Source organism: Lotus japonicus, chromosome 4 (assembly GCF_012489685.1).
Source record: "Lotus japonicus ecotype B-129 chromosome 4, LjGifu_v1.2".
NCBI lineage: Eukaryota > Viridiplantae > Streptophyta > Magnoliopsida > Fabales > Fabaceae > Lotus > Lotus japonicus.
The window spans coordinates 76707909-76732638 of record NC_080044.1 but is presented as its reverse complement, the minus strand read 5'-3'; the positions used below and the strand labels follow the sequence as shown (position 1 = coordinate 76732638).

General features: G+C 34.5%; 2 protein-coding genes, 1 long non-coding RNA gene and 1 pseudogene across 6 annotated transcripts; 2 read left to right on the top strand and 2 right to left on the bottom strand.

The window, feature by feature from the left end:
- Positions 1-2609: 2609 nt before the first annotated feature.
- Positions 2610-10070, bottom strand: LOC130711113 (phosphatidylinositol 4-phosphate 5-kinase 7-like). 3 transcript variants are annotated; one of them, XM_057560604.1, is made up of 12 exons: positions 9922-10070; positions 9637-9680; positions 9447-9533; positions 8287-8450; positions 7081-8154; positions 6430-6597; positions 5358-5523; positions 4265-4375; positions 3994-4181; positions 3659-3813; positions 3417-3561; positions 2610-3150 (listed from the first exon to the last, which is right to left on the bottom strand). In XM_057560604.1, the coding sequence occupies exons 4-12, from the start codon at positions 8301-8303 to the stop codon at positions 2868-2870; spliced, it is 2307 nt and encodes a 768-aa protein (XP_057416587.1). In that variant the 5' UTR covers positions 8304-8450; positions 9447-9533; positions 9637-9680; positions 9922-10070; the 3' UTR covers positions 2610-2867. The 3 variants fall into 3 exon arrangements, with proteins under 3 accessions (XP_057416587.1, XP_057416586.1, XP_057416588.1); XM_057560603.1 differs by having other exon boundaries at positions 9871-10066; XM_057560605.1 differs by having other exon boundaries at positions 7081-8159; positions 9637-10065.
- Positions 10071-12151: 2081 nt separating this feature from the next.
- On the top strand, positions 12152-19243 carry LOC130714180 (uncharacterized). The gene is made up of 4 exons (XR_009011186.1): positions 12152-12593; positions 12735-12921; positions 13446-13538; positions 19067-19243. It is a non-coding gene; the product is annotated as an uncharacterized LOC130714180 (long non-coding RNA).
- LOC130714179 (uncharacterized protein At4g14342-like) lies at positions 13949-17018 on the bottom strand. 2 transcript variants are annotated; one of them, XM_057564072.1, is made up of 4 exons: positions 16885-17018; positions 16670-16755; positions 16484-16577; positions 13949-14301 (listed from the first exon to the last, which is right to left on the bottom strand). In XM_057564072.1, the coding sequence occupies exons 1-4, from the start codon at positions 16888-16890 to the stop codon at positions 14254-14256; spliced, it is 234 nt and encodes a 77-aa protein (XP_057420055.1). In that variant the 5' UTR covers positions 16891-17018; the 3' UTR covers positions 13949-14253. The 2 variants fall into 2 exon arrangements, 1 of the variants encoding a protein (XP_057420055.1); XR_009011185.1 differs by lacking the exon at positions 16484-16577 and having other exon boundaries at positions 16885-17000.
- Positions 19244-20484: 1241 nt separating the features above from the next.
- LOC130714552 (legumin B-like) lies at positions 20485-23839 on the top strand (annotated as a pseudogene).
- The last annotated feature ends 891 nt before the right edge of the window (positions 23840-24730 follow it).

The window sequence follows — 24730 nt, the reverse complement described above, 5'->3', positions numbered from 1 at the left end:
AAATAAAAATAGATTGAATGAAGTTGAGAAGAAGCAGGGGCGATAGGGCTCACAGAGAATATGGAGGAGCGACTTCATGGTTTTTGCGTTTTAGAGAGATTCAATGGCGGCTTAGTGAAGGAACTACTCTGATCTAATTGGTGTGGGTACACAATTTTGATGCTAAGGTGATGTGGGTCTCGAATTTGGGCATATGATATGTGGTGGAGTACGAGGGTCTGGTGGCTGGATTTCTGGTGCAATGATTGTTGGTTTGCTTGTGGTGTGGAGAGTGGTGATTTTGGTTTGGGTATGAGGTGGTGGCAACTTCCCGTACTAAAAGAGATATGGAATGACATCACAATAGAAGAGAGGGCTAGTACATACAATATATAATGGGTTCTATAAAACTCACATATATTCCTCAAATTAATACACTTGAAACAAAATTTATTTATTGCATTAATACTAATTATCTTTTAGTTATTAAGTCAACATAAAATAAAATAAATCCTTTGTAAATAGTATTTTAATTTATATCCATAATATTATACTATTTAAAATATTTATTACATCAATCAATATCAATATCAATAATCCATAAATTTATATAATTAAGTAAATTCACTTGATCAATACATTAATTAAAATATTAATTAGTTAGTAAAAACCTTTATATTATTCATTATATTAATTGCTAATAGTATGTTCTAAAAATATTAACTACTAGTTGTAATTTTTTAATTTTTCCATATTTAGAAATAAAAATAATGATTATTTAAGTTTTAATTATTAATCAAAATTCGAGAAAAATTAAAATTAATAATGATGACAATAAGTAAAATTCAAATTGACTCACACATTAATTGGTTATTAAAAACACTTCATATTATTAAGTACATTAATTATTAATTGGTAAAAAAATTCAAATTCTAATATTCAAAATTAATATTATTTAAATTTTTATTATTAATAATAACGTAAAAAAATTAAATGATAATAATAAAAATAATAGTGAAAATAATAGTAATAATTAGTAAATTGACTTGACCTTTACATTAATAACAATATTATATATATAATTAATTATAAATAATTAATATTTTTATAAATCCAAATTAAGATTAATAATTTTTAATTTTATTTATTACTCATAAGTTGTTGAGTTTTTAAATAATAAAATATTATTATTTATTATATATATATATATTTAAATAATATTTGATAAGTAATTTAATAATATTATGGATAGAAATTTGGATATCATTAAAAAGGAATTTTTTTTATTTTTTGTTGACTGAATAACTAAAAGGTAATTAATATTAAAGTAATAAATAACTTCTTTTTTTCATCTATTGCGATGCCATTTCATATCTCCTCCAGTACGTGAAGTTGCCACCACCCCCATACCCAAACCAACACCACCACTCTTCACACCACAAGCAAACCAACAACCATTGCACCAGATATCTAGCCATTAGACTCCCATACTCCACCCCATGTCGTATGCCCAAATTCGAGACTCACATCACCTTAGCATCAAATTATTGTACCCTAATATTTGGTGTTTGCTGCAGATGATGGGAGCGTTTGGTCATGAAATGTGGAGAATGAAAAGTGTATTATGGTTTTGGGATTTGAGAGTGACTAGAAGACATACTTATTGTGGAGTTAGAAAGGGAAATAATGTTGGTGGTGGTGGAGGAGTGGATTGTGCGGAAGTGAGGGGGTTGTGAATAAAAGAAGAGGAAAAAGGTATCTTGTTGGATGATGGGTTTAGAGATGAAAATTTAGGTTTTATATTTTTTTGTTGTAACTAGAGTCAAATAAGATGAAAATGAATATGTATGATGCTATGTCATAAATCCTAATTACATGCTAAAGTGTTACGTGAAACTCTATGAACCATGTCATATTTTTGGAAAAAGAGTCAACGTAAGTGTCCAAAATTAGTATATTACCACATTTTTGGACGAAAATTAGGTGATTTGAAATATGAGGGTTAAAACTAAATGTGAACTTATTTAGAAGGACCAATACCATCAAATGAAGAGATTGTGAGTGTCTCTTTCTGCCGAATCTCATTTTTATGACTTGGAGATATGGTGCAGTCGTTGCACTCATTAAGTTATTGTCGTTGAATCGAACGAAGATTGAACGACTCATAAAGGAATACTTAAAAGAATTTAGTTTCACCTGGACGACTCATTAATATGCCCAGTGGCAAATTTGGTGCCTCTGGGCATACTAACGCTAGTTCTGGACAACTGCCGGAACAACCACCATCAGGTGCATCTACCGGAACAACCGTCATCAAATGCATCTTTACGTTGCATATTTCTAACTCAAGAAAGACTAAGCCATTTAAAATTCAATGATGACCAGTGGGTCACGTCAATGCTACTTTTTCCTTGCGTCCAGTAAAAAATGAGGGTCTAAATTTGAATTATTTTTAGGGGTACATTTTAGGTAAACCTGACATTTCAAATAGTCATGTGCACAATAAATAATATTTAATCAGCGAGAGTACACTAATATTATCATGTGATGACAAGTCTTTCTTGACAACAGAAACGTAACTATTTAATATCAAAAAAAAGAAACGTAACTATTCAGAAGCAACTAATCACTGAAATAATTAAGTGTCAAGTGAAGCTCAACAAAGCAATTATCAAGTATAAGAATCTTAAATGGCACTAAGCCGCTGCCGTTCTGAGATCTGTTTGAATTGCAGACCACCTTTGTAATTACAGAAAATATACATATGAAAAAATTATATCGAATGTAACAAAATTGAACTGACAAAATAAAATACTCTTCATTTGGAAAAAATTAATTACAAAGAAGGATTAAATAAAAAAGGAAAGGTAGGAAACTAAAACATATATTCAGGGAGTCTCAGGGAAAACTTTTCTTTCCATGAAGTTGAGGAAACGTTTAGCATATATCTTGGGTTCTGTTACTGATATAGCCATAGGGTCATTTTTTAGTGATTTATAGGCATGCTCCATTTTCTTTTTCATATTGTATTCTTGAAGAATATCAATTATGCCCATGTAGAGTACCACATCATAAACCTCAAAAAGCTCCACTTCTGATTCCTCCACCTTATCCTCCTGAAGCTTGCGAGTAGCTTGAGCTGGCATGTTTACTCCTAATTGAACTCGCAACCTGAGTAACATGCAGTTATCAGTTATCACAATCCAATACACACAAAGACATAAAATAAGAAAAGAAAAAGAAGATTCTAGTTTAGTGACCTTAAGTAACCTATGCTACTATGAGTCTATGGCTAATGAAGATACTTGTAAAGGTGCCAGTTTGGCAAATCTTAATTTGGCAAACAAGAACTTGAGAATTTGGGTAATGAATATCATTGTAATGGAAACAATCAGAATGATATAGAGCACAATAGAAACTAAAGTTATAGAAGCTACCTTGCAGTACCAGGCAGTAAAAGATCAACTTCCCGACCACCTATGGAGTATGCCCTCAATGTTTCCCCTCTAATGTGGGTTCCAGGTGAAGTGCTGTGAAAGCTTGGTTCATGGGCAACCAATAACAATCCTTGAGGAATAATCACTGGAAGTATAAAAGTAAAAGATGTTAATATGTTCATTAGAAGTATTAACATCAAAATAACTTGTTCTAGATATCTGGTATCAGAGGATGAATTTACCATCTCCAGAAGGTAAGCTATCCTGATGTTGCATTGATTCAGGAGATTCTGCTAAAGCCTTTAGATTCTCTGGAGCTCTAAAATGTAATCCCAACAGAAGACTGTAATCAATTATTTGCTGAGACTCCAGGAAACTGCAATCTAGAGAAAGTTGGCTGCACCAGATAAACAAATTCTGGTCATAAGTAGAAGTTAAACTTGAATAAACATACATTGAATACCAATTCCTTTAAAAATGTGTCAACAAATACTCCTCACTTGGCTATATAAACACACATTGCATACTGATTCCTTTAACATAAGTGACTCTTGCAAAGTGGGGAGTGGGGACTTACTTGAACAAGGATTCTCGCAATTTTTTATCCATATGAAATTCATATGTTAGATCAAGATCTTTCAATGTTGAATTGCTATTAATTTTATCTTTGCCTGTACATCTTCCATGAGTAGACCCCTTCAAATCATAACGACGGTGGATATGCAATTCGGTGAAAAACATATTCCCCATGACTACAAAACGCACCTAATGAAGAAAAGAAGGAATTTTTTTTAGTTAAACCCATTAACAAGGAGAAAGAAGCTACAGATAGATATTCATAGTAATACCTTTCTCCCACCTCTTAGTGTTATTCGATGGAGCCCAAAGAATTTTGTAATAAGAGTATTCTCATAATTTCCTACATGATTGTAGTATTTGGGAAGCATATTGAGCAGAACCTAAAAGAAGTGAAACACATGTACATAATCATACACTTCGGAATTTCCATTTAATTGGGGAAATCTATACATTTTTAACAAGAGATGGAAACATACGCAATCATTAATTTCACTATAAAAGTGAATTTGTAATATAAAAAAAAAAATTCTCAAGAAAGAGACCATCTAAAATGCACCCTCAATTAGCCATTTTGGCATTGGATTTCATGAATTATGCCTACAAATTAAAACTGCCATCAGATCATCACCGGGAATAATGTTGGTGTCTATGGACTGTGAGAGACAGCAAGATAGGCAATCATCTATCAGTGTGTTTGGATACATGTTTAAACCTTTAGAATCACTTCTCACCCCAAAAAAGATACTCCTAGTAGCTTCTCACAAAATCACTCCTCCTACAACAGGAAAAACTACCAAGTTTCCTAACTACACTATATTTCTCCCTAAAAGTGTTTTTTTAAAACATTTTTATATCCTGGAATAGTCCATCAAAATGGGGCCTTAGTTAGCTATTTTGGAATTGGATGTCATGAACTCTGTGCTTAAAAGTTATCGTCAAACTAGTGGCACTAGTAAGTTCTACTGCTGGTGCCTATGGATTATCAGAGATGGAAATATAGGCAATCAACTATTTAAACTTTAAAAGTGATGTTTTGACAGAGAAAATATTTTCTCCAGAAAATTCCCACCCAAATGGCCTTAGTTGTCCATTTTGGCATTGGATTTAATTGAACCCTGTCCTTAAAATATACCATCAGAATAGTGGCTTTACAAAGTATTATTGGTGACTGTGGGATTGGGTAGCAGGTATGAGGCTAATTGTATTTAATCACTCAATTGTCTATATGTCATCTAATATTCTTATTTGTATGCTGCAGAAATAATACAAAATCAAGCTCATATACCAGTTAATGAATCCAACACAAAATAACTATGATGAATTCTCAGGTCATTAAGCAGAAAACAAAAAGTGAGTGCAAACCTTCAGTTCGTATTTTGTCAGTGTCTTTATCACAAATTTATCATCTTGTGAAAGAAAGAAGATGCTGCCACTTTTTCCAGGTGAAGTTAAGTCTCTTAGACCACAATCGCCACAAATAGACATCATGTACTCTGCAGCATCTAATTTGAACATCTCTCTCAAATTCCTGGAAATGTGTGGTTGTGCAATTAAGCAAAGAAAGAAGAAGAAACAAACTAGACACTGGAACTTAACTGTGGAGGCATATCCGCATAAATTAGTCAAGCACATGAAACCTTCAATATAATTAAATGGGTTGAGTGTTGATTTGCAAATCTAAGGTTGTTGATCATGAAAGAACATGTGCTTTTAGAAAGAAAAAAAACCTTGAATTGACTGAGCACTCTAATGTGCCAATAAAATCATGCATTTGTGTTGTCATAAATTAATACATATTATTCTGATAATGATAATGTTCAAATTTTAAATTGGACATATTTCTTTGCGTTATTTATGCCTAAGGAAACGGGTTTGACAGAACTTCAACATTGATTCACCAGTTTGGTAGTTCTCCATAGGGAAATAAATCATGATCAACCAAATTTTTCGTAAACTAAACCCAGCAAATAAAATTTAAGAGGAGATAATGCCTTTGTTATAATATCAAACCATTCATATGTCTTCACCCAACAACTTAAACTTTTAAAATAGTCAATTCATGACATGGTATCAAAGTCTCTATGACCAAGTGGTCTAGAATTCAATCATTGTTGTCCCCATTTTTCTGATAAAAAGTTAAATTTCAGTACAAAGATAGGTCGGTTGTGCATTGTCCGTGAATCAAACCCAATGAGCTTTTGCATAGGGGGCGTGTCGAATTATAAATAGGAACATGGAGAGTAATATAAAATAATTCATGTGTCTTCACCTAATAGCTTAAGCTTTTGTGATAGTTGGTATGATTGATTTTATATCTTATAACTATGAAACAAATTGATCATCATGTAGCCATATGGAAAAGATTCTAATGCATGGTGCTCAATATATAAATCTTCAATTAAGAAGGCATGGAGAGCAAATGGTTAAGAAGTACCTAAAGACCATAGGGCAATAATCTTTCCAGTAGAAGTCCACAGAACAATGTGGAGGAGTCAGCTGCGAACCCTGCTTGGGGAAGTACATTCTTATCCTAGCCCGATCTCCAAAATCAGATGACCGAACTTCACGAGCAGGTATTGGTGTAATTTTTCCAACAGTATACCTGAGAATTCATTCAAATTTGTTTAAATCAAAACTTCATATGAAACACAACTAAGTCAGTTTCTTTTAACTTGAAACCAAAAACAAACTTATTCTTTTCTATATTAAGTTCTTTCAATGTGTCTTCCAGTTTGACTAAAGTACTGAACGTTTTCTTTTGTGGCAGTTTATGCATGAATGATTGAACTCACCATTTATGTTATAGATGATTCCTTATATTTATCTGTGATTCAAGCAACAAGCAAGAATCAATACATTAATGTACTCTAACTTCACAAGAACTTGTTGAACAGTTCTCAGCCATTAGTTAGTGACTTGAAGTCATCTAATTCATTAGCCAAGCACTTTCTACGCATATTCATGATTTTACAATAACAATAAGGAAAATGTGATTGAAACAATGGTGATAATACCCATGATGATAAAATACTATCAGCTTTTCAAAAAATAGTATAGAAGGGTAACGTTAGATCAAATAATTTACCTGATGCCAAGCTGCAAATTAAGTTTCAGATAATAGGTTCGGCGGCCTCCAAGAATGTCCATAAATGAACTCTTCTTTACTTGCTTCATACTAAACTTATTTGGCCGTTTGTTTTTGTGTGATACATCTGAGTACTTCCCAACTCTCTCCATAATGAGAACTCCTTGCACATATTCCCTTTCATAAACCAAAGCACGATTACCAGATGCCTCAGGTTGACCTTCGTTTAAGGTCTGCGATAATGTGGGTGCAGAATCACAACATATGCAATCTCCAGCAGGATTTTCAATGCTCCAATTTGCATCCGATGATGCAGTCCTGTGAGATACTTGACCATGATGTGAACTCTTTGATCTAGCACTGACCGAAAGCTTTTCAGAAAGACTACGCTTAATGCTTGATTTTGGAGCTACGTGTTCTTTTGAACTCAATATCGAATCATCATCATCATCATTGTTTAGAACACTACACCACCTCTTTAGAGATGGTTTTTTACTACCAGCAGGATAGAATGTTCCTTTTCCATCCTTTAGACCTTTACTCCATGTCCCAATATAAATCCCCCCGTCGGCGAATTTATACACTCCAGATCCTTGTCTAAGCCCGTTTACCCAACTACCATCAAAGATATCACCATTAGCCCACTTCATAACCCCTCTACCATCTATTTTCCCACTTTTCCAATTCCCAATATACATATCTCCATTGTTCCAAGAGTATCTTCCGCAGCCTTCACGAGTTCCTTCTTTCCATAATCCTTCATAAGTATCTGAATTAGGATACACCTTCTGTCCGATCCCATGATGTGCACCCATCCTCCAGCCACCTGTATAAACAAACCCAGAAGGTTTTGTACAGGTTCCGTAACCTTGAAGGAAACTCCCGGAGAATTCACCCTCGTACTTTGCTCCTGATGGCCATGTAATAACTCCTTTCCCTGTCCTTTTTCCATTTACATAATCACCCTCATATACTGTTCCATCTGACCATGTGTACTTTCCCTTTCCATGGGGAAGTATACCCTTGATCTCACCAATGTAGACATCCCCATTTGAAAAGGACTTCTCCTCAAACCTACACTTCACAAGAGAAGAAACAGTGAAATTTAAGTATATGGTTAAAGAACAGAATAGACACAGTCAAAACAACATAAAATGCAGAACTTGAGGTTCAATGGGTCAGAGAGGGAGTTTCTATGAATATTACCTTCCACTATCCTCCATGACTTGCAGACTTTCACTGATTCATTAGGATAACTCCGAGACTCTGTGCTATTTCCTTTAAAAGTTCAAACATGTAACACACTGATATGATTGGGAAGTTCGTCTCTGCTTTCACCTTTATGACACTACTGTGCTCAATGGTGAAATCTGAAACATATACAACCATCATAATAAGTCTCAAAATGCAACAGAAGAAAAAGTCACAGACTCACAGTAAATCCTTTAGCAGGTTTCTATCCTTAAGAGTGAAGAATCACCCACTGCTGACAAGAAGGTAAAGAAGTTGGGTACTAATATGTATGTGCAGTAAATGTTTGAAATTTCTATCTGGTGGTATTATATGTAAGATGACGATTATGATGAAATACTTGTTTATAAAAGTACATAGATAGAACTAACCTCTCTTTTCAATAATGTTTAGAGAGAATAATTTATTAATGAAATAAAGAGAGAGGCATATATCACATGATTTGTTTCTCAACTATCTCAAAACTTGCTACAAATACAAACACACAACCTGCAGATCACCAACATAAATATAATAATGTAATCTACTAGCTCCTTCTTTCTAAATTGAATATGAGGTCAAGACTACTGCATCTATGATAACACTCTAAAATTTGAATCTAAAATATTATTCTTACAAAAGCTGTGACAACCCATGAATCTTTCTGTATTCATTACCAAAGGAGTGGACTGTAATTAACATCATAGCTGAGCCATATTAACATCATCTCCATTTTTAGCATCATTTTGAATTTCCCTCCCATTAAAATGCATAATAACCCATTTGAAGCTTATGAATCAATAAAGAAACATACAAACCATATATTCATTTTTTTTGGGATAAAGCATCTGTGTATGATGGTTTGAGTTTGTGCTGTAAATGAATGGTCAAATGACTCAAATCAAACCATATTGAGTTCAAAGTTCATACTGGCAGAGAAACTGCACATAACCTCAATCAGAACCAGTCCAGAAAAATCCATCACAAAACAGAAACTCAAAACCAGTAGTAAAAATCCAATATTTTCCTAAAAGCTAGTACACAGATTCAACCCCATTTACATAATAAAACTGAAAAAGTAAACCAATATAACTGGATGATTAATTCAATAAGAGAGATTTGAAAGAATCACTTACAGCAGCATATTTGAATTCACTTTTAATCTTCTCCAAAATCACTTATCCCCCCACAAAAGCTACTATCAATAGCTTCTCCCAGAATCACTGAACTCCCACAAACAAGGAAACCAGAACATGTAATCATATAAATATTCAAAATTCCATAAATTAAAAAATTGAGATAACAATTAACAAACACTGAACTCACCTTTGGATGGATTGAATGCCAAAAATTAATACCCTGAAGCAAAACTGAAACCAGAGAAAAAGTCCTCAAAGAATCAGAAACATGAAGAAGCAAACAAATTTGAAAAACAGTGTGAGATAAGCATAGCTCAAACAATCGTTATCTAACTAGCTTTATCTATTCGAATCTGTAGCCGACACTACCCCACCACCACCAAAAAAAATTATTCGACCCGGTACTACATACGCTATGTACCATGTTCAATCAATGGAGAAAGAACAAACACATCATGTCATGAGTCATGACCTCTTTGTGTTTGTGAAAATGCCTGAGTGAAACGAAAGGAAATTGTGAACATGAATTAATCGAAGGAAGAGGGTACGGCGTCGTTTGACGTTTGGAATCTGGAACCACGTGTCAGGTTGTTGATACAGCACAACAAGAGTTGTAGACTTGTAGTTGATGCACAAGTGCCAACAGTATCTGACACGAAAGGGATAAAGCCTAAAGGACAATGCATGCGACTGTCCCACTCACGATTTTGTTTTAGTTAATTATTGATTGATTAGCGTTTTTAAGAATGATTTGATTGCTTCAATTTTATATTCCATACAAATCAGATTACCTAATTGGATGAGTCCGACCAAACCACCTAGAAGGGTGTTGATTGATTGGGAGCGTTTGCGCACTATAGCAAGACTTTGAGCATCGTGCTCGACTACCCGCCCCGTGATTAGAGGATCGCTCACTTGATATGAGACATGATTAATAGAGACATGTCAAGTTGTGCCTTTCGGTCGAGGAAAGCCACTACAAAGAGGCCGTCGGTTTGAGATGCGCAAAATCAGTTTTGGTGGATGCCGGTAGTTGGCTAGAGCGAGCGATTAATTGGCGTGAAGTATACATTGTCGGATGTGGGACACAATCGGTCATATTGAATGGATTTGGTTTGCTTAAGTACGATGACCATTCGTTTAGCAGGGTCGCACTCCAAGACGTGTGACGTGAGAGAACAAAGTCATATGTGTGTGACCGAAACAACTCAATCATCAGTTTACCGGATACCAGAACAATAATTACGGATAAATATCAACTTGGCCGGGTAACAATATAATATAAAAAACAATTGGATTAAAACAATTGGACTCTGAATTCAAAATAAATAAATAAAATTATAAATGAAATAAGCTGACTCGTACAACTTTGTAATTTTATCCTTTTTCAAGTGTGATGTCACCTAGTTAAACTATTGGTTTAATTGTTTGAATCATCATAAACCTCCATCCTGTTCAATTACTGGTTGAACAATTTTTCTAAAACTTTGCATGACAGTGAAAGTGTTTTCTATATATATATATATATATATATATATATATATATACTTGTGTCCCACTTTGAGAAAAGCCCAAAAAACATAGACTTCGGGTTCCCTTTCCCTGTGCAGACATGTCACGTGCAACATTATTGACATTTTTGGCATGTCTACCTTCCTCAATTATCACGTAATCAAGTTAGTAATTGATTTTATTAGATGATCTTGTCTTCAAGTCTCGTGCACATCCACATTTATTTTTATGGGACTAGCTTTCTTATACACTGTACTTAAATTCTAATGGTTATCATTATTGTTGGTACTTAGAGTTAATTTTAATTGGACTATTAGCATTTTTTCTACATTGATTGAAAAATGGTTATCATTTTAAAAGGACATATCAATGCACTAGTTGATGATAGTAAACAAAGTGACATAAAAATGAGATTTAAGAACAATCTATCAAACTTCAATTCAATGGAAAGGGGCGTGCTTCTTTGATAACAAAGCTACTCTTGAGTTCACTCCCACAAATCATTCTTCATCATCGCCTTTTGGCGGTGCCGTTCTCTATCTCCAGGTTCCTTTTTTTCATCTCTTTTCCTTCCTAAATTTGGAGAATTAAATTAATTTTATTTAATTTAATAGGCACAATATAACATTAAATAACCAGCGAACCATTGGTTTAAGTGTTACATGTTTAATTCGTTTGAAGTAATGTCTCGTTTGAAGTAATGTCACGATTGAGTTCGAGTATTGTGGATGAAATAAATTCCCCCACTGGGAGTGTTGGCCGCTCCGCCATGATGGAGATGTTCCTCGCTAGAACAAAATTGTCTTCAGTGTTGGATAACTATAAGCACTGAAAAAACATTCAATAGGCATATTTAGGAGCTTTGAGTGTAATTTTACTTATGTTCTACAAAGACTAATTCAACTAGTTAGTTTAATTTAATCATGTCAAGTTTGTAGTTTTTTTATTTTGGTGACAAATAGTTGTTTGAGTTACATGTTTGATTCTCATTAAATAAGGTCTCGAGTTCGATTCTTGTGTATGAAGAAAATCCTTACTGGAAGAGTTGGCAACATCATGATATGGATGTTACCGGCTCCAACGGAATTTCCTCGAGTGTTGGATGCCTATAAGCACCAAAAAAACATTCAATATGCATATTTAGAGGAACTTTGGGTGACTTTGAGTGTAATTTTCCTTATATTCTAGAAAGACTAATTGAAGTAATTATTTTAATTTAATGATGTCAAGTTAGTACTATTTGGTTTTGGTGACAAGTAGTTGTTTGTTCTTTTAGAGACTGAGGCTGCACATAGCTGGACCTGCATGGATTTGTATGTTTTTGCAATCTTGTTGTTGCTGATCGATCATTATTGTTATTGTATTGAACAGGTGAAGCAGCATGGGGTTTCTGTGTTTCTCTGATTGATGTTTTGCCTCTGTTCGCTAACAATGCATGGGGTCAGAAAGCCAACCTGGATGTTCATTCAGGAGACTTCTTAGCTGTGTCAAAAATCCTAGGTAGGTGGGGTGGTTTTGAGACACTAGAAAAGTGGGTAACCGGTTCCTTCGCCGGTCATACTGCAGTTTGTTTGTTTGAAAGATGGTATGGGTAATTTATGGGTTGGCGAATCAGGGCATGAGAATGAAGAGGTATATAACAGGATGTAGTTTTTCTAGAATATCCTTTTATTTGTTTACTAAAATGAGAATGTTGTGGTCATTTAGGATGGTAACGCGTCTGATCTATTTTAGTAGATTGATAGCCTTATTTTGTGGTCTGTCTCTGTTCAGGGTGAAGAAATAATAGTGGTAATTCCGTGGGAAGAGTGGTGGGAATTGGCTCTTAAAGATAGTTCCAATCCACAGATAGCCTGCCCTTACTTCCCCTGCATCCAGACTTGCGTGCAAAATTTAACTCCACTGCAGCTGGATTCACACTGTAGCTGACAACTATCCTCCACCTCTTGATGCTCACTTGGTAGTAAACTTTTCCTTATTGGTTAAAACACAAAAATATACAATGAGAATATCCAATGTAACCTCAGATTGTATGAACAACATACTGTTTTTCGAGTAGACTACTGTACATTTTATGAAACAATTATGTTTGAACTGGTTGCTTGAAGGTAATTTGAATCAAAAAGTGTAAAACAGTTTAGGGAAGAAATAGGTAGAGGTTTTGACATTGGAAAGCAACACCCTTACTGCTAGAGACACAGAAAGGTACTTGACAATGGGATAGAAGGACTATGTTGGCATCAAGAATTTTGATGAATTTTGCTTTTTGCTCGTGATACATACATGTTATCTTTTCTCTTATAAGGGAAAGGGTTCTCGCTTTCTTCCCTGTGTTTGTGCAAATATTGAACCTAAAAGCACATGAAGCAACCAATCTACACCCTCCTCACTTCCCTGCATATAACAAATTCTAACATTAAGCTCTTAGGCTCAGACTTCAAGTGCTATGGATGTCTGATTTTGAATATCTTGTTCTCTGTGCAGGTAATTTCTGTCATGTCTATGTGGACTAGATTGCAGCCCGCTTATTCTGCAAATATGTGGAATGAAGCATTGAATAAGCGGTTAGGGACTGAGGTAAGTCTTGCCTCTGATTTGAACCTTTAGTGTGATAAGGAATCTCCATATACTATAAGCATATGTAGTCCTTCTTTCTTTTTATTTTCTGAATAAAAGAAGGAATTCACTGAGATAAAGAGAAGGGAGAATAAAAAATCCTCAAGGATAAAAAACACCTGCTTAAAAATCTGATAGTTCCATTCCAATAAAATGCTCCGAAGTGTAGTCTTTCTTTAATCTCTGTTATTTTATGGGGAACAATTCTGTCAAAACTAGAAGTAGACTTATCTGAATTGTAGGTTTGCCAATGACCTCAAAGTTTGCTTCTGGTGCTGTCTATTGTATTTGTAACTAACTAGCCCATTGTTGTTAAGATTGTAATCAGTGAATTCTAGAAAGAATGTTCATTTACTCAAACAACCCTTAAATTGTAGTTCAAAGCTATTCTTGTATAACAATAAATTAACAGACTCTTGTTCACTAACCATTTACACATTTAACATGGTATGCCAACACAACAGCTAATAAACTAAACTCAACACCTCAGAGACCAAATTTTTGAAGCTCCATAGCAACTGAAACATAAGCATCTAGAAGAAAAAAAAGTGAAATGGAACAAGCTCTTATCAAAGTAGCACACAACAATCTGTTTCCTGAATCAGATAACACAGTACAACAAATGATCAGTGTCTACTAACACAGTAATGATCCAGTTGTCATCCAGATGGAACCTCTAATCCTCCTCTCTTTCCGGAGGCAAACCACAAGGCAGGAGCATTTTCTGTGAAAAAGGTAGAATTTGTCAAAAAAGTAACAACATCATTAAAAGTATGGATGCCAGTAGACAATTTTATTCCAATCCAATAGCTCAGTGTTTAGTAACAAGGAATCAGAAAGCAACTTGACAAGAAACCCTAAATAAGGACATTAACATTAAAAAATAGAAAAAAACTACAAAGTTCAACTGGTTCAGAACTGCATGGCAAATATAGTATCAAGAATGTTCTTCATGGTTTACAATAAACTAGTGTCATGTAAACTAAAGATTGAATTAACTCTCAATTTGGTCCTCCAAAGATAAAGTTGCCACCACGTTAGTCCTCCAAAGTTCGATGATTTTTGTCACCAAATTAATTCTTCAAATATTGAAGTGTTACAACTTTGCATGATTAAATTCAGTCACAATTTTGATAAATAAAATCCCAAAGGAAATAAGATGGCGAGACCTTAATTTTAAAAGGACTAATTTAGTGTAATCTTTGGAGGACTAGACTGGTAATATTCGTGAAATTAGGAACTGTGCAGAGAGTTTGAAGCAATTTCTATTATGTGACTTCCAAGGTTTAGGGAAGAATAAAGGTAAAAATCCAATTGGAGGAGTATATAATGTAGGCTGTAGCTTGGTGCTCATTATTAGAAAGGAATGCCTGAAATTTGAGCACAAGTTTTCGTTGCTGCTTATCCAATTAGATAAAGTTAATAAGATATTTTCATAGCCTCTACATGGTGCTAACCATAGCTATATCAAAGAAATATTTGTCGGACATGCAAAGAGATTTAATTAGCTTTGCTTAGCTGATGAGTTTGTGTGTTCTTCTCTGTATTTCTTCATCTTCTCTAAAGAGAAATTATAATTCTCTGCTAACGTACTGATTTATTTCTTCCATCTAATAGTGCCTCTTCTGTATTAAATGGAGAGAAGAAAGGATTTAAAAGGAAAGAAACAAAATGAAAGATAACCATCTACCATCTAAAAGCTCACAAACTGAGGTGGGAAAAGGAAGAACTCTGAAAGAGCTTTCTGAGGCCATTGTTCCCTGACCCTCTGTTCCCCTCTAAAGACTAAAACTCACAAACATTAAAAAAGTGCATCCCTCTTTCTTTTCTGAACCCCCCGCCAAAAAAAAATCCAAACCACTTATTAGAACTTAGAAGATAAGCATGTCAATGGAAGGGCAGGGTTTTCTTTCCTTCCATTTATGACCACAGCCTTCCTACAGGTATTTCTGCGAGACTAACCCCAAGGGAATTGTGTACGGCTGAGAGGGCAGACTAATTTAAACAGGTTAGGACAATGATGAAATAGTATTCAGCCACTGCATACAAGAAACAATCAATTGTGCATACACTTAAATACCAAGGAAAAGGTTGATATACTATTAAACTACATCAAAATGTACTGTACATGTAATCAATTAATAGCAAGTCAACCAACCACAAGTTGATGTCTATAGGAATCCATTATGTATCTCTATTGCTAAATCTCATGACAAACTCTGAGAATCTTAACCTAATCAAACTACTCCATTTAGAAAGGGAAATTTCTTCACTATCATAAAAGATCCTGCTTTCACAATTCACACATATCTACCAATGTTTTGCCACGAACTCTACTGCTTCCTTCAAAATTGCCAAAAAATACTGGTATAAGCTCTATGAGAGAAAATACTAACCATCTGACAACTCAGATATACTCATGCCTCCTTCTACTTGTCCTTTTTCACTTAACCACTTCACCTATGATACAAACCTCCCCAAAAAAGTAAGAGGGGGCACTCAAACTGCTGCTACTTAACATAATGCATATTTGAGTCCTATCTATCTCCCATGAATGAGAATAACAAGCTAACAACATGCATCTACAGAGCATAGAACTAAAGACCCATCTCAAAACCATTGGCATACACAAATGGGAAAAGATATAAAAAGGAAAAGACCGTGTCTCAGAAAAATAGGGCAAATAGAGGTACTAATAAAAATAAAGCAGTAACAAGACAAAATTATCCTCCCTAATAACATAACAACAAATATAACTACAGTGTTGTCGCGTAGCGCTTTGAAGGCTCACCGCTATTCAATCCGCAATTAATAACACTGGGTAACTAACAAACACAAGTTCAACAGCAAAGAATTTAAACTTTTCAAGTAATTAGGGTTTTCAATAGACAAAGAAGGGAAAGAACCTGCATAAAGGTGTAACGTTCTCTTCCAATAGATTCATTTTCAGCAATAGCAAAGTATGACAACAAGGGGTAATGACCCATATATGAAGCATAGCTATCACGTTGAATGTTCACGGCCCATTCACAAAAATTAAAAAAAAAAAATTGAAGTCAATAATTGAAGGAAAAACACAGAGTGAGACCTACAATCTGTTCATATCAGCATGCCCAGTTCCAACATACTTGGCTTGAAGATGCTCAAGTTGGGAATTGATGTTAAACCTGTCACTGGCCTACATATAACGTATAGATTGAAACAGTGAAACAAGAAGAAAGAAACGAAATCGTATAACAGCGTCAAGGTTGGAATCGAAACAGTGAGCAGAAAGATGAAGAGAACGATTTGAAGATATTCGGAATACCTGCATGATTCACGAGTTCTCTCAAAGTGCTGTTCAGAGTAAGAAATTTTTATAATTAGGTTAGGTATGAACAGAACTACAGAATTGAATTTTTAAAAGACAGGACCGGCTGGTTTAACCGGTAATCGGATCGGTTACCGTCTGGAATGACCGTTAAACCGTACTATTACAAGCCGGTCTAAATCGGTGGTTTTTCGATTTGAAACGGTTTACAAAATTATATTTTAAAAATTAATTAATTTATCCTTTTGAGACAAACCTATCGAGTACGACTACAGTCATATCTTCTATATTTTCAAATAAATGATCTCAAGAGCATCAACATCACTGAAATTTATCGAGTTGCTCTCTGAGATAAATTTTAATGTGAGTTGCTATTGTTATTGCACCTCAAAAGTGGCTCTGGCACGGCATAGTTGAGTTACCCGACTTCGGGTAGGGTCGGGGTCGGGTTAACACTCGGGTCACCCGGCCCGTCCCACATATATATTTTATAAAATTTTAATTTATTATAATAATTAAAATGTGATACATGATGCTCAAATTTATCTTACCATGTAGATGAGATTAAAATGTCTAACATCTACCTTATGAATTAAATAAACGTTTGTCAAACTATGCACACTTTCATGTTCTGACAAGAGAAAATCATGTGTGTGTGTTATGCATATGTGAGACAGGTGAAGAAATGATCAAACAAAATGTAAACCTCAAATGCAATAGATTATGAAATAATTAGATCATTTCAAGTTATTTATTCCAAAAAATAGTTTCAACTTATAACTCTTTTAGTATGTTATTATCTTTAAATTTTACAATTAGTATCAAATAGTCTTAAACTTATTGTCCCTCATGCCAACCCGGTCCTGTCCTACATAGACCCGTCATAAATTGGACCCGCATAATGTCGGGTTGCTTCGGGTCTAGGGACGGGTTAGGGTCTATGAATTGACCCGATCAATATTTAGGGCTGGGTTAGGGTTAACCAAAACTCGTCACAACCCGTCCCTTATACACCCCTAGCTAAAGAGAGCAACAATTGCACAAAACTTTAATGGATTTTGGGCTTTGCCTCAAAATTTTGATGTGTTGTCGTGGTCTAATCTTTATAAGGGACTCAGGCCCAAAGTTAACAAGAGAGAGTTACACGAAAGTTTGGAGTTGGTGTTTTATCGTTGATCTTTGGTTTTTTGTGGTGGGGCATTTGCTTTGATTTTGTTGAACTCTTTGAAGAATTTTTTTCTCTTATCGGTGGGCGTTTAGCTGGTTCTTTATTTTGGTTGGCTTTTTTTTTTTGGATTGGTGAGTGTTATGCAGTTTTTTTTTTTTCTGAGAGACATGTTCTCAAAAGTCTTAACAGAGATTAACAAAAAAAAATCTTAACAGAGAATTGTTGAGTAAACTTCTTTTGCTTTAAAAAAAAAAATAACTTTTTTTGAAAGAAAATAAAATAAATTTAATGTAGAGAGCTAGTGCCACCACCTTATTATTTTTTTACTTTGTGACGCGTACGTGTTTATGAAACTGCGTGAAGAGAGTTCTCATTATAATTAGTGAAACACTTTATTTAAAACTCACTTTGACAATAAGCTACGTAATCGATTTTCAAAAAATTTAATAAAAAACTTTTTAATCTAAATAAAAAAAACTCAATTTTCAAGTATCTCTGTAAAAAAAATTATTGTTTTCAAATATTTCAATAAAAAACTCTTTAATTCACTCACCGTAAATTAATTCAACGTGTTTCAATTTCAATTATCCTTTCATCAATTTGTCTATGTATCTTGCATCATTCATTTTTTCCTATTAAAAGTATTTTTAAAAATACCCGCACAGGCTACCTACTAATTAATAAAAATCTTTACATTGATAACCAATTACCTTTAAGATTTTGTCGCCATCAAAAACTGATTTCTTTCACATAATTTGACAAAATTATAATCATCTCAAATCTCTATCAAACAATCCAAAAAGTAGCACATGACATGAAATTATTAGATTAAATTAGTGTTTGAAAGCATGACACATGTAACTAATAAAAATTACAAAAATTAGTGTATTTTTTAAATTTCTTCTACAATCAATTCTAAATACATAATTAATTTATAGAGAGTGGTTTGGTCATATTATTTGAAAGTATGACATGTAAACTGAACAAATTTGTGCATGTATCCATTTACAGGCCTTTAATTGAAGAGTTAGCTAGGAAGGAATCAGTTCGGGTCACTTTATCACCTACTGTGCAGCAAGAGGCTCTTAATGTGTGGATTCAGAAAAAACTTTTCATAGCAAAGCACAAACTCATCTCCCCTGCTATTTAGTTTGGCATACCTATGTATTTATTAAGTTTGAACTCTAGACCAACCGTTAGATTATAAAGATTCTAATATCATATTATAGAATCAATTACCAAAAAAATTATTGGATAAGTGTCATGTAAATAGTTTTATGTTATTATTTTTAAAGGTAAGAAGGATGAAATCAAACATTTTTTTATTATATAAATGAATCCTTCTCTATACATAAACGACAAACTTTAGGTGACAGTATTAATGTCTCATTATGAAATGACAGAAGTGTTGTTTAAAGTTGAGGCACTTGCATGCATCTTCATTTCCATGCCATATGCATGTTTGATAAGATATAGGCCCCATTATTTGCTTATCCCCATCGAGGTACAGAAGGGGCAACTAGCGCGTTATCATTAGGTGTGTATCATAAACTCATAATCATCATGTTTCACAATTTGTTGGGGCAAATTACTCATGGTTACAAAAGCCCGAATGAGAAAACTAAACAAATTAAAGATCATTCGATTAACTTGATGATATTAATATAGGTCATTTAATATGTGTAATTCCTAGTTTTGTTATTTTAATATTTTTTAATAGACAAATGTTCATACTATTTAAGTGTGTTGACCGTGTAATAAGATATTAGTCTCATTGTCACAACTTTTAAATGTAAATACTTCAATGAAGACGAACAAATATGTTATAAAATGTTTATTTCAATGTTCATCTTCTTAAGATGGAGTCGTATGTATCCTAGATTATTGGATGGGTATGGTGGTATAAATTGTAAGGTTAGCAAAGAAATTAAATCAACGTGGGCTCTTCAGTTTTCAAATAAAAGCTAAATATGTATTGTTTTAAGACTCCAAAATAAGTTTCCTCTAAATCAACATGTAATCACCATGGCATTTTGTGAATTCAAGTTACATAATAAATATTAAATCGCACAACACAAATGAAAACCTACAAGAGTAAGTGTAACACGCCAGATCACCTCAAAAGAGAAGTAAAAAATGGCCTCAACTTAGAGAAACTAGTTTAGAAATTGACTAAATACATTATGACAGGAACGCTACCTTACCAAATTCTCAACTATATAAATTAAATAACCCCCCAATTTTGCATGCCTCATCGGGTCGATTCCTCCACTTCTTCAGAAAGCACTCTATATTTTTTTCTCTATAGATCTCAGGTACACATACTTCTTTGGAAGCAAGAGTACTATTTATTTATTGGAGTTTATTCAGTACATTTTCTAGTAAATAAGTTTTGATAAGCTTCAATAATAAGGTATCCAAAAATGTCAATGGAGTTGGACTTGACGTCAAAAACCGCTAAAGCCATGTTTGAGGGAGATGGTGGAGGTTACTACATCTGGTCAAGTTCTCAAATGCCACTGCTAGCTACGGCCAAAGTAGGTGCTGGTCGACTTTTGCTTCAGCCTCGGGGCTTCGCTCTTCCCCGCTATGCAGATTCACCCAAAGTTGGTTATGTTGTTCAAGGTACTACTGCAATTTTATGGTAGATAATGTTAAAAACTCATCTAATCATGAATTATGTTTTTACCAATTATTTACTATTGCTTGTTTCTTATGTGTTAAAATTAATTTGCACATAAGTTTAACATGTGAATCATATTTTTCTTGTTCCACCGTATACAAAACCATTTCTTTTAACATATTTTCTAATTTAATTCGAATTATACAATTGGTATTAATATAAAGAATGATTAGTACTAGGGGTAGGTAGTTAAGGTGATACATGTTTGATTTTTTTAAGTAAGATTTTAAGTTTGAGTTCAGTGTATGAAAAAAAAAGTTTTGCGAGAGTCAACTTCATCTGGATACAAATTTTCTCAGATAAAAAATAATGGTAAATTCTGTGGTACCCATGAAATATTTTGGGTATGGTACCCGCGCGTTGAGTAATTCAATAGATGATTATTATATTTTTTTAGGTAAATTTTATATTTTCGCATTTCATTTTACTATTTAATTAGTTTCAGCTCATGAAATTTGTTTTTTAATGAAAAATGGTTTAGTGTAGAGATGAACGGTGATGATTGAGATGCGCGCAAAATGACCAAGATTGACGGATGAACAAAGCTTAAAAAAATATAACCTACAAATCTCATGTCTCCAAGAATGAAAAGTTGCATCATTATTATAAAATAACATCAAAATTATAACGTGTACATGCTTCTTTATTATTGAATTATCTCATTTTGAGTATCATACCTTGATTTGGGTTAAGGTACCATAGCAAACACGAAAACTAATTGACTGATGGATGTGGAGGTTCCTTGTGTTAAATGAAAACATAAAAACAAAGAATTAATGATTGGTGTTTTATCCTTATAATTTCCCTTACAATGTCATCATTATTGACTCTGGAACACATGCAGGAACTCAAGGCATAGTTGGGTTGGGATGGTGCTCCCCAACACTAAAAAAGAACTGGTTTTGAGGCTTAAGCAGGGAGATGTCATACCCGTACCAAATGGATCTGTTTCATGGTGGTTCAATGAGGGAGACTCAGATCTCATCATTGTTTTTCTAGGGGAAACTTCAAAGACTAATGTTCCTGGCCAATTCAACTATTTCTTTCTAACTGGAGTTCAAGGACTCATAGGAGCTTTCTCTACAGAGTTAACAAGCAAAGTGTATCATTTGAACAGGGATGATGAGGTTAACAAGCTAACAAAAAGCCAAACTGGGATTGTGGTAATCTAGGTAGAAAAGTGTCAACCCATGCCAAAACCCCAAACTGACCTCACAAAAAAGCTAATCTACAACATAGATCTTGCACACCCTGAAATTGAAGTTGAAAATGGTGGATTAGTGAAGACCTTAACAGAGGAAGAGTTTCCTTTTATTGGTGATGTTGGGTTAAGTGTGATTAGAGTGAAACTTGAACCTATTAAGGGTGTACAAGGGACGGGTTGGGACGGGTTTTGGTTAACCCTAACCCGGCCCTAAATATTGATCGGGTCAATTCATAGACCCTAACCCGTCCCTAGACCCGAAGCAACCCGACATTATGCGGGTCCAATTTATGACGGGTCTATGTAGGACGGGACCGGGTTGGCCCGAGGGACAATAAGTTTAAGACTATTTGATAATAATTGTAAGATTTAAAGATAATAACATACTAAAAGAGTTATAAGTTGGAACTATTTTTTAGAAGAAATAACTTGAAATGATCCAATTTTTTCATAATCTATTGCACTTGAGAGGTTTACATTTTGTTTGATCATTTCTTCACTTGTCTCACATATGCATAATACACACACATGATTTTCTCTTGTTAGAGCATGAAAGTGTCCATAGTTTGACAAACGTTTATTTAATTCATAAGGTAAATGTTAAACATTTTAATCTCATCTACATGGTAAGATAAATTTGAGCACCATGTATCACATTTTAATCATTATAACAAATTAAAATTTTATAAAATATATATGTGGGACGGGCCGGGTGACCCGAGTGTCAACCCGAACCCGACCCTACCCGAAGTCGGGTAACTCAAAGATCAACCTGAACCCGGTCTCTTTTAATGATCGAGCCGGGTTCAACCCGGCCCTCAAGGCTTGGGTCGGGATGGGTTGGCGGGTAGGGCCGGGTCTTGTACACCCCTCTAATGCTATTAAGGCACCTTCATACCTTGCCAACCCTGCGGTTCAAGTGATTTACATTGCTAGAGGAGGTGGCAAGATTGAAATTGTGGGCTTGAATGGAAAGAGGGTATTGGACACTCAAGTTGAGGCTGGCCAATTGCTTGTTGTGCCTCAGTTCTTTGTGGTTGCTGAAATGGCAGGTGAAGAAGGAATGGAGAGTTACTCTATTGTAACAACTACAAAGTAAGTTGTTTGAACATTAAATAGAATTAGTGCATGTTTAGGTATGGACTGGAAAATTATGGTGTGTCAAAATCACGGTGGAGAGAAACAATTCTCCTTAACTTTTGTGACTATCTCGTAATTTTATTTTTATCGTGATTTTTTACCTTGTATCCAAATATGTGCTCTCTATTGATTAAGAATTAAAAAAATAACATATGAGATGAAATTGTGACATTAAATGGTTGGTTTGGCTATAGTGTTTGAAAGTATGACAAGTACAATTAACAATTAATGCATATTTTTTGTGTGTAGCTTTTGGTTAAAATGAAACTTGTACAAATGTATTTATTTATATGGAGAGTGATTGGTTTGATCATATTATTTGAAAGTACAGCTAACAAATTTGTGCTTGTATCCATTTACAGGCCTTTAATTGAAGAGTTAGCCGGCAAGGAATCAGTTTGGGTAACTTTATCACCTACTGTGCAACAAGTGGCTCTTAATGTGGATTCAGAATTTCAAAAACTTATCATATCTAAGATCAAGCATAGCACAAATCTCATATCCCCTGCCATTTAGTTTGGATCATTTGTGTATATGTATTGACTTGGCTTAAAGCTTGATGCTGAGAAGCTCATCTGTCTATCTGATACACCAATAATTGGGCCAGTTGCCTCCATTCGAGATAGGCCCAAGCAGATAGTCTATAGGCCCAGTTGGCTTAAAAATTATTTTTCATTATTGCCCTCATTTCTGTTATTGATATAAATGACAGAATTATATCTGCATATTTCTGTTAAAAAAAATTAAACCCAGTTGGCTTAAAAGTTATCTCTGTTATTATTAAATTTACCATTTCTGTTATAATATGTTGAGTTGAGATTGGAAAACTCATTTCTTACATGTTTTCCATGAATGAAACATCATTGTTGTACTGTTATTGGGCTTACAATATTTGTATCAGGTGGGCTTACCGAATTTGTACTATTGGTCCAGGCGACCCATGACCCGAACGGGTCAAAACTTCATAATATATAAAGAGGACACCGCCCATGCGGTGGGGGATCCAACACTTTTTTACTCATTTGCTATCTTGTCATTTTCTACTTTGGTTGCTTAATTGCTTAGCCCTGACCGGAGATTTAGACCGGAACATTGGCGCCCACCGTGGGGCCGAGGAATTCAATCCTAGGCTTCAAACTCACTGAAAATGGTGAATCGATCTGGAGCAAACGGAAGGGACAATCATGTTAACCATGAAAATGTTCCGTCCGACATTTTGCAACAGATCATGGCGGATCTAACTGATCTTCGTCAACACAATCAACAACTGCAAACTCAACTTGCTGAGATCAACCAAGATCGGGGCTTGCATGAGGGCGATCGTAGAATGGCAGAGATGGTGGTAGATTTCCAACCGTTCATAGAAGACATTGCAAACACAACCGTTCCAGATAATTTGAAGACTTTGGTTCTTGATTCTTATTACGGAGATTCTGACCCCAAGGATCATTTGGTGTATTTCAACACCAAGATGGTTATTGTGGGCGCTTCAGATGCTCTGAAGTGTAAAATGCTTCCTTCAACTCTTAAGAAGTCAGCAATGACTTGGTTTACAACGCTCCCACCGCGTTCAATTGCAGGGTTCATGGATTTATCGGCGAAATTCTTGTCCCAATTTTCAACTAGTCGCGCCCAGAAAGTGACTCCA

Bases quoted from the DNA above. Each gene is read 5' to 3' on its own strand.
- LOC130711113 (XM_057560604.1), bottom strand. The intron at 6,598-7,080 runs GTAAATTATTTG...ATGAATTCTCAG, and splicing joins AATTTGCAGCTTGGCATCAG to GTATACTGTTGGAAAAATTA. The intron at 4,376-5,357 runs GTTTGCACTCAC...CACTTCTTTTAG, and splicing joins TGACAAAATACGAACTGAAG to GTTCTGCTCAATATGCTTCC.
- LOC130714179 (XM_057564072.1), bottom strand. The intron at 16,578-16,669 runs GTAGGTCTCACT...TCAACGTGATAG, and splicing joins CATGCTGATATGAACAGATT to CTATGCTTCATATATGGGTC. The intron at 14,302-16,483 runs GTTCTTTCCCTT...CCTTTTTCACAG, and splicing joins AACGTTACACCTTTATGCAG to AAAATGCTCCTGCCTTGTGG.